We start from the raw sequence: 10242 nt of genomic DNA on the forward strand, positions 1-10242 counted from the left end.
CCGCCATCTGCCCGGGCCGGCCCGTTTGCAACTATGCTTTCAGTTGACATAGAAAATAAGAATCTGGAAACTTTCAATATTTCAGATTCAAGATTTCTTAACAACATTTCATTCTCAACACATAAATTCTCAATAAATTCTTTTTAAAAAGGGAAAGTCTGTTATGCGATCATCATTTTTACGCAGTTTTTTTGGTACCCCTTCATATTCCCACTATTACGTAACTCTCTCCTTCTCCTCTCTCATTTTCCTTTCCTTATTTTTTTTCCAAATAAACCTGCCGTTATCTTTATGTTTTTCTGCCATGTTCACCTTCTGAATGATGGCAAAAAAACCCTTCCGCTTTCTTGACAAAAAATCCTGTTCCTTTCGTTTGCGCAGGAAAAATTAAAAGAGGGGAAATCCCCCTACCGAGGACACTGATCTTTATCGATTTTGGCTGTAAAATTGTTCGGCTGTGATTTCTTTTTTTTTGTTCCTTGTTTTGAGAGATTCAGGCTTTTTGCAAATATGAATGGGTTGAAATATTGAGGGTATGAAAAAGTGTGTGACAGATTTGAATCTGTTTTTTTGTGTCTTATGATTTTTGCAATTTTTTTGCAATGCCCTCTGAGGAGTTGAATTTGTGGGCTTACCGATCGAGGTTCCGCACCACAACCGGCTGAGCTACAGTGGCGTCAACTTTGACCTTATTTATCTCGGTTTCTGTAAGAGGTTTCAAAAAATGTTCAACTGATAAAATACTTCTGATACTATGATAAACATTTTGTTAGTTAGTCACTTTTTGATATCTTTCACAGAAATCGAGATAATTGAGCTCAAAGTTGATACCATATCTGCTCTAATAAAGTCCACCGTATACCTGCACTTTATGATCAATTATCTTGGTTCCTATAAGAGATATCAAGAATCTGTCAACTGATAAACTATTAACCATAATATTAATACTATTTTATCAGTTGACTACTTTTTGATATCTCTTAAAAAACGGAGATAAATTGGCTCAAAGTTGATACCGCGGGTTACTCATATGAAGCCCACCCTATGTATTCACTTTGAGCTTAATTATCTCGGTACCCAAGAGATATCAAAAAGCCGCCCACTGATAAAATATTGGTGATATTATGATAAAAAATTTACCAGTTGACCACTTTTCGATACCTTCGACAGGAATCGAGATAATTGACCTCAAAGGTGGCAATTACCTTTCTTCCCTTTTTTCCTTCTATCCCAGGTTTGTACCATATTCTTGATCCACTGTTTTCAAAATTCTACATCTTCCAAACATGATCTTCCCTTAATATGTATGCTTTAATATGTATGCGCCACCTAATTGTTGATTCCTTGCCGTACGCCATGCTTCTTTGATGCTTGACCTTCTAGCGGAAATCATCGACAAAAGGCAAAAACTGTTTTTCAGCTTTTACCAATAGGTGTTAGCTGAACTGAATACGATTTTTTTTGCAAAAAAAGAAGGTATCAAGTTTTTTTGAATGCTATCAGATCATTTGGCGATTTTTGAAGGTTATGCTGGACAGAGAGACAAAGGGATGTTTCTTAGTCACTCAAATTTCAGATTCTTTGAAATCTCAACTTCTAAAAAAACTGTGATTTAACTTTCTTTGTCTCCAGGTATGACCAAAAACTTGCTAAGAAATCGAAGGCCGGAGGGCAGAATGCCAAAAAAATGGGTGTTTCACTTCATCGTCTTATTTACATGTCAATGGTGTCGGTGAACGAAAAAAAAGGGGACGTACACATACATTACAATACCCAATACATTAGAAAAGTGAAACTGATTGGGGTTAAATAGGTGGATGATGTGGGTATTTGGGTTGAGATTCAAGGGGGGATACCAGCGAAAAAGGGTTACCGACAGGATGGAGCAGAACGGAAGAGTTTCCAGACATTAACCAGAGGGAACATTATTGCAGAGCCAGTGAAGGAGCCAATCTGAAATTCTAAATTTTGGCATTTTTTGAACATTTCTGAATTTCTAAATTTCAGAATCTCATTTCCTCAGAATCACAGAATATTAAATTCACAGAATCTCAGAATCTCAGAATCTCAGAACGTCAGAATCTCAGAACCTCGGAATGTGAAAATCTCGGAATGTCAGAATGTCAGATTTTCAGATTTCCAGATTTTCAGGTTTCAGAAATTCAGAATTTTTTTCGTTTTTTTTTTCATTTTTCTTTTAATTCCATGAATCAAATCGGACTTTTCGAATTTTTAAAAATTTTCTGACTTTCTGTATTGTCTGAAAGTTCCACATTATCTGATTTTCCGAATTTTGAATTTTAGAATTTTTTAAAGGTGGGGAGACAGGAGATTTTACGGGGGATTTCTGTGGCCAGAGTATGCATTCTACCGTAACGACGCTTAATGTCACTCTGCGTACAGCTGTCGTCCTCGCCTTTATGTATGCAATCGGGCGGCCGGTTTCTCTTTGTCCGCAAAGTTCAGTCGGTAGCGGCGCCGCACCCTCAATCCTCGCTCCCACAAGTTCAACTCCTCAAGGGACATATTTGAAAGGAATTTCGAGAACATTTTTTTTTTCATGTCTCCCCCACCTTTAATATTTAATTTTTTTTTTGATATTCTGGTATTCTAAACTTTCCAAATTCTAAATTTTCTGAATTTCCAAATTATTGAAATTCAACTTCCAAGTTTTCGATTTTCAAAATTTCGTAATTTCAGGTTTGAAATGAATTTCACAATTCAGGAAATTTTGAAATCTGAATTTTTGAATGTACCTGAATAAATGCTCCACACCAGAACAACCTCGACTCTTTATGATTCCCTTCTCGTAGCAACGCCGCAAACATGACTCTCAAATATGAGTGTAATCCTGCAGCAATCAGTGAACTCGCTATCTGAAATTCCACAACATATTGAATTATCTAGAATTTGAAGCTTACAGATATAGCACTGCCTACAGCTTCCGATCCAAATATCCAATTCGGTGACAGTGCTGCCAAGTAGACTATAACTCCAGTACAAAACGATGAGCATAAAGTGAGGGCTGCTAGAAATGGAATACTTTGAATTTTCAAAAAGAATTGGAGCCATGACGCTAATGGCGAGACCACATTGGCGAGCGTTACTGCATAGTGATAGGTGTTCTAAAATTAATAAAAAAGATTTTTTGTGGTTTTCTGTGTGTCCAGATATCCAGATGTCCTACCTGTGAGTAAACCAACGTTGCATAACTTTGAACACTAGTCACTATTCCATTCATTTGCGCATTCACCAAAGCAGTGGCAATTAGTAAGAATGCTAGACGGGCTCCAGAAGCACTAGTCTCCTGAAAACTGAAATTTATAGGTTGGAATCCTAAATTTTGATGTTGTTACCTGCTTTCCTCCTTTTCCACTGATTCGGCTGGAGTGTCAAGTGTATCAGGAACCACTTTTGTTCTGAAATCTAGGCTCCTAACTTTAAGCCAATTATCTGGGTTCCCATAAGAGATATCAAAAAATTTTTAACAGATAAAATGTTTATCATAATATCAGCAATATTTAATCAGTTGGAAATTGTTTGATATCTTTTACAGGAACCGAGATAACTTATCTCAAAGATAAGGTTTTGGGTGGGCTTCTATCAGCGCATTTACGGTAGCCAACTTTGAGCTGACTTTTCTCGGTTCATATGAGAGATATCGAAAATTTTTCAAATGATAAACTATTTATCATAATATTAGCTACATTTTATCAGTTGAAAAATTTCTGATATCTCTCATAGGAACGGAGATAATTGAACTCAAAGCCTACGCAGCCTACCGTATACATATGGTTGGCTTCATTAGAGCAAATACGGTTTCAACTTTGAGTCAATTTATCTCGGTTCCTGTAAGAGAGATCAAACAATGTTTCACTGGAAACTTGTTCATCATAATATCAGCAATTTTTATCAATTGATCGATTCTTGATATCATTCACAAGAAATGAGAAAAATCAGCTCAAAGTTGATACCGTTAATGCTCTAATAGAAGCTCGCATTACGTACACTTAGATCTCAATTATCTTGCTTTTTTCGGGAGATAGCAAAAAGTGGTCAACTGATAAAATGCTTATCATAATATCATCAAAATTTCTTAGTTAACAGATTTTTGCTATCTGTCATATGAACCGAGATAATTGCGCTCAAAATACACGCATAAGGAGTGTGGCCCCATTAGAGTGTATACTGTATCAACTTTGAGCTGATTTATCTCGGTTCCTGTATTAGATTTCAAAAAATTTTCAACTGAAATCCTATTTATCATAATATCAGCAATGTTTTATCAGTTGACACATTTTTGATACCTCTCATAGGAATTGAGAAAAATTGGCTCAAAGATAGGTGGCTCTTCTTTCAAGTGCAAAAAAAAAGAAAACAAAAAAAGCTACACTTACGAATTCTTATGTGCCCCCGTCTTGTACAGAATCACAAATGCTCCAAGTGCAGCACAAGTGAAGAAGAAGTTGATAAGAAAAAATACGGAAACCGAGAACCTTGGTGGATCATAGTGAGGCACCTTATTCCCATCACACCAATAGTTCGATGTCCCTTGGATAAGAGATAAGAGACTTGGAATCAGTGCACTTAAACCCATTCCAACAAAATATGCATTTAGAAAAGCCGGATGAAATTTCGCCATAAATGGGAGGAATAGTACACTAGATATCGCATCGACGATGGCTAAACCGAATAGGAGAAGGTAGAGAGGCCAAGAACGGACGGCGCCGAAGATGTAGCTGGTGTCGGACCAGAAGAAGCATAGTCCTGAAAATGCGTTCTATTGAGAAAAGTTTGAAATTCGAACTTGTTCGGCGGAGCGCGTTTGCATGAGATAGAATTGTATAATTTTTCGTTAAACGAAAGTTTCTGAAAATTTTTATTTTTTCGGATTTTTAAAACAATTTTTGCAAAATATCTACATATTTTTGAGTGTTTCAAGCTATCGTTCGTTCAAAAGTTTGGCGATGAAAAAAAAGAAAAAAGTTGAAAAAAGGAGAAATTTCAATTTTTAAAATATTAACGCCTAGCAATCGCGCTCTCCTTAACAAAAAACACACCGTTTTTGGTCGAAGGTCCCACAACGACAAATTAAAAATAAAGTGATTTTTTTCAATTTTTTCTTGTTTTTTTACTGATTTTCGCCGATTTTTCTGTTAAATTTCCCCGAAAAAGTCGGAAAATGAACATTTTTGACAGTGAGAAATTGACTGAAAATGCAACGAAAATCGATAATTCCGCAAAAATTTTCAGATTACGGAAGCTGTCGCTGTGGGACCTTCAGCCACGGCCATCGGCGCTTCTCAATTTTTCGAGTTTTTTTCAATAGATTTTTGTGAAAAAATCAAAAATTTCAACTTTTAAAAATCTTCGCGACGCAACCGCGCTCTGCTGTTCAAAACGTTCGAATTCACTTGCTAGGCAGAATTAAATTTTTTCTGTTGAAATTATCAGTGGAGCGCAATTGCAACTCACCTAACTGACAACAACATGCCAATATCATAAAGACAAAAATCAATGGCACAGTTGGAATAGAAACTTTGATCCCTTTAAGAATAATTGAATAGATAAGTGGTCCCAAACACGCGATCTGAACATTTCATATGGCCTAGGAAACTCCTCTTCCACACCTGAACAATAGCCGACAAGTAGCTCGGCAGATTCCATCCTTCTGGAAGTTTCGCCGTCAGCAAAGACAACTCCATCCAGACACTATTCGTTCCGATCCATGAGCTGGAGCCGAAAATTGCCACCAGGGCGAAGGTTAGCAGCGAGATTTTCATACCTAGGCTATAGATTGTCAATAGGGCGAGTTTGTCTAAAAATCTCTAATTTTAGACAAAAAAATTGTCAAAATTAGAAAACGTAGACTAATTCGGAAATTTAGGTGCAGAGATCGATAAGTATGATGGGAAAAAGAAGAAAAAATTGATAAGAGTAAAAATTGAACGAAATGGGGGAAACAGGAAAAAATATGATGCAAAACAGACACGATTACGGATTATATTTTCATTTTATAACAGGTTTTTTGGGTTTTATATTACATAGTACAATTATTAAAGGCACATTAAGGGGGGGGGGGGGCTGAGGTAAAAAGACATGGTAAAAGCTCAAAAAATCAACAACCTAAATGGGAAAAAATAAATTAAAAATCTCTTTTCCTTTTTCAAATCTACAGAAAATGATTAATAATAATAAAAAAATAAATTTGATTAGGAAATAATCGGTCGGCATTGTGGCGCAGAAGTGAACAAATGGGCAATGTTGACCAGTGGGAACATGACGGCCGAGCCGACGAATGAGCCGATCTGAAAAGAAGAGAAAGTCGGTGTGTGGGAAAGGAAGAAAAGTGTCTCACCTGAATAAAAACTCCACACCAGAACAGCCTCGATTCACTCTGATGTCCTTCTCGGAGTAGTGAGGCGAACACGACGCGAAGGTACGAGTGGAGGCCGGCAGCGATTAGAGAGCCGCCGATCTGAAAGAGAAAATCAGTTCAAATTCGCCATTTAGTCAGCTGGCGACCGCGACGCGACGCGTCCGAAATTCGCAAAATTTCAGTAAAAAAAGTGGAAATTTCATCACTTTTTAACTGACATTTGACAGACATTCCGTTTTTTGTTTAAAAGTGGGGGGACATGAAAAAAAATAATGTTCTCGAAATTCCGTTCTTGTCTGAAATTCCAGCCAAATTTTCAAAGTCGATATTTTGACCCCAAACTTTGGCAAAATGTTTCCTATAGTTTTCTCCAGTTTTCTCCAATGTTTCAGCCAGATTGGAACACTCTCCGAGTTTTCGCGGAGTTTTTTCCTTTTTTGCCGACTCCCTGAATAACCCCATAAACTCAAAAATCTCACCGAAAGAGCGCTTCCAATCGCCACCGAACCGAAAATCAAATTCGGCGACAGTGCCGCCAGGTAGACAATGAACGCGGTCATCGCCGAACTGCACGCGGTGAGCACGGCGAGCACCGGAATACTTCGAACGCTGACGAAGAATGGAAGGAACGATGAGAGTGGCGAGACGACGTTGGATAGAGTGACAGCGAAGTGATAGGTGGCCTGGAAATGAAAATGTTTTGGAGATTTTCGGCGGGAAAATTAAAAATTTCTGGAAATCGATAATTTACACAGAAATTTGTTTACCTGTGAATAAGGAAGAGCCGCATAGCTCTGTACACTCGTAATGATTCCATTCATTTGCGCATTCACAAGCGCTGTTGTGAATAGAAGGAAAGTGAATTTGACGCCAGTGATATAGTCGATTTGGTGCAGTTCCGTGTCGTGGCATATCGAGGAGCGCTAAAAATGTGTGTCGTTGTGTCCGGATGTCCATTTTTGAACATTTTGATATTTGAATTGTGACGGTGTATCTTTTCACCCAGGGATGTTTGGAATGGCTTTATCGGAATTTTCTCGAATTTCGGAAATCTTCGATTTTCGAAATTCCGGAAAATTCCGATTTTCAAAAATTCGAAATTCCGAAAATTGCGATTTTCAAATGTCCGAAATTTTCAAAAAAAATTGCAATTTTAAAAAGTTCGAAATTTCAGAAAATTCAGATTTTTTAAATTTCGGAATTTCGGGAAATTGTGATTTTCAAAACTTCGGAAATTTTAGATTTTTCAAATTTCGTTTAAAAAAATGTTTCCCGAAAAAAACAATTTCACGAAACTTCGAACTTTTGAAAATCGAAATATTCTGAAGAAAAAATTGCGATTTTCAAAAATTCTGAAATTCTGAAAACACCGATTATCAAAAATTCGAATTTCCGAAAATTCCGATTTTCAAATGTCCGAAATTTTCGAAAAATTGCGATTTTAAAAAACTCGGAATTTCAGAAAATTCCGATTTTCAAAAGTTAGAACTTTCGGAAAATTTAGATTTTTCAACTTTCGTAATTTCGGAATATTTCGATTTTCAAAACGTTCGAAGTTTTGGGAAATTTTGATTTTCCAAATTTCGAAAAACTCAGATTTTCACCGATTTTCAATTAGAAATCCCACTTCATAAAACTCGCAAAAATTGACAAAAACAAACTTCGAAACGCCGAAAAAAGTAATTCCACTCGAAACCCGCTAGGAAACTTTTCGCATGCGCCTTTGACGTACCGTACTCTGTCAAAGGCGCACACGAAAAATTTTCTTTCGGGTGTCGAGCGGAATTACTTTTTTCGGCATTGTTGAAATTTTTGCCAATTTTTCACCAATTTTTCGCGATTTTGTGGTGGGGAAATACGATTTCTTCTGAAAAATCGAGCGGAATTCCTAATATTCCTGCGGTTTTTACCTCATTTTCATCGGTTTCTTCTTCCAGTTTTTCATTTTTCGACACCGAATTTTGCGGAACCACCTGGAATTTCCGAAAGAAAATCTCATTTTGGTCGCTAATTTTATTAGTCTAGCTCGCTTTTTTCTTTTTTTTTTCTATGGAAAATTTTGTGCACTCTGTCTAGACGAACCTCGCGATACGATTCATCTAATTCCGACACAATCGCATCGATGGCTGTCGCGCCCGTCTCGTGCAAATTTATTGGCGTTTCATCATCATCATCAATGTCTTCTGGCGACGTCTTCTGACTCTTCTTCAGCGGCGTTCCCTCATTTGGCTCTTTCCTATTTTTTCTAGAATTCTCAGCGTGCGTATGAGCTCCGGATCGGTAGAGAATGATGAAAGCGGCTAGTGCAACGCAGGTGAATGTGAAAATGATGAAAAAGAAAATGGAAACGGAGAAATTCGGAGGAAATCTCTCCGCGACACCATCATCATCACACTTGAATTTCGATGTTCCTTGAGCAAGAGAGAGCAAACTGGGCATCAGAGAGCTCAGACCCATTCCAACAAAGTAGGCGTTCAAATAGGCCGGATGAAATTGTGCCATAAATGGCATAAAGAGCACATTCGACATGGCGTTTACTATCGCTAGACCGAAGAGTAGAGAGTAGAGAGGCCATGAACGGGCGGCGCCGAACACATTGGAGTAGTTGTTCCAGAAGAATGCGAGGCCGAGTTGGCAACAACAGGCGAGGGAGAGAAGAGCAATGATCAGTGGAGGTGTTGGGATGGTGAAGGATTTGACACCTTTGTGAAGGATAGTGTAGATCAGGGGAACGATGCAAGCGATCTGAATTTTTCACTTTTTTTTAAATTTTCAGCCTTTTGCCTCACCTGCACCACTCCCGCTAAATAACTGGGCAAATTCCAGTGCTCTGGCAATTCCGAAGTCAGCAGCGGTAGCTGCATCCACACACTGTTCGTTCCCATCCATGAACTCGAGCCGAAAAGCGCGACCAAAATGAATGTGGTTGGTGAACAACCCATTTTTGACCTGAAAAATCGATGGTTTTGGTATCAAATTGAAGAGAAAAAATTCTAGATTATTGTGAAATCGAAATATGTCGTCATTTGTTGACTTTGAGCTTGTTTTTTAGTGAAAAACGCGAAAAATACGTTGATTAAAAGTGAAAAATGCAAGCGCGCTCCATTGAAATGTGGGCAATTTTTTGGGGGGAATTTGAAAAAGAACACCTAAAAAATGCAATTTTTCTAGAATTTGTGAAAAAATTAGTTGAATTACCGAAGAAAAAGCTTGATAAATGCAAATTTATGGCGGAAAACCAAAAACAAAAACTGTGGCAAAACGGCAACTTAGTGTTGCCTACAATGTATAAACTGATAACACACATGTTGTTTTCCTTATCAGGTCAGAAGATTTATTGATTGTTTTGCTCGGGTCCTAAAAAGAAAATACTTATTTTTCTTGACGATTTTTTTCATCATTATAAGCTGCGAAGTCTTGTAAATGCGCTCAAATTCAAATACCGTATACTACAGTAAAGTTAGCGTTGGTCTCGACGTGAAGGCTCCAAATTGAACCGCTAAATAATTGGTTTAACGAACTCAGTGATTTTTCCGGAACTTTTTCAAAAATAATTGTTTCCCGCGTTTTTTTTCCGACGAAATGCAGGTAAGCTTTCGCTTCGAGACCAACGCTTATTTTCCTGTAGCGTTATTGTCGGATTAAAAAAAGTGACACCTGAAAATCTGGGGGTACGACGAATTCGAACGTTTTCAAAATCGAACAGACCTAGAATCGAACTGATTCAATTCAGAACAGTCCTTTTTTCGTACACTTACCAGAACAGAACGCGGACAGAATCGAACTGTTACAAGTTCGAACTGGTAAAGGGTCGAACTGTCCCAAATTGGAACGCTGTTTTGTGTGTGCTTTCAATCGCGCTC

General features: G+C 37.7%; 2 protein-coding genes across 2 annotated transcripts; both read right to left on the reverse strand.

Annotated features, from left to right (window-relative positions):
• Positions 1-1869: 1869 nt before the first annotated feature.
• On the reverse strand, positions 1870-5783 carry CBG24581 (the record flags this gene model as incomplete). The annotated part of the gene is made up of 8 exons (XM_045236698.1): positions 1870-1953; positions 2757-2876; positions 2922-3125; positions 3188-3314; positions 3357-3419; positions 4398-4767; positions 5476-5590; positions 5631-5783. The coding sequence occupies 8 exons, from the start codon at positions 5781-5783 to the stop codon at positions 1870-1872; spliced, it is 1236 nt and encodes a 411-aa protein (XP_045091369.1).
• A 429-nt stretch (positions 5784-6212) lies between these two features.
• Positions 6213-9321, reverse strand: CBG24582 (the record flags this gene model as incomplete). Its single annotated transcript, XM_002647192.1, has 7 exons — positions 6213-6308; positions 6359-6478; positions 6859-7062; positions 7147-7302; positions 8290-8352; positions 8462-9124; positions 9169-9321. 7 exons carry the CDS (start codon positions 9319-9321, stop codon positions 6213-6215), a joined length of 1455 nt encoding a protein of 484 aa, XP_002647238.1.
• Positions 9322-10242: the final 921 nt, after the last annotated feature.

This window comes from Caenorhabditis briggsae (assembly GCF_000004555.2).
Source record: "Caenorhabditis briggsae complete genome, chrV, whole genome shotgun sequence".
In the NCBI taxonomy this organism is placed as follows: Eukaryota; Metazoa; Nematoda; class Chromadorea; order Rhabditida; family Rhabditidae; genus Caenorhabditis; species Caenorhabditis briggsae.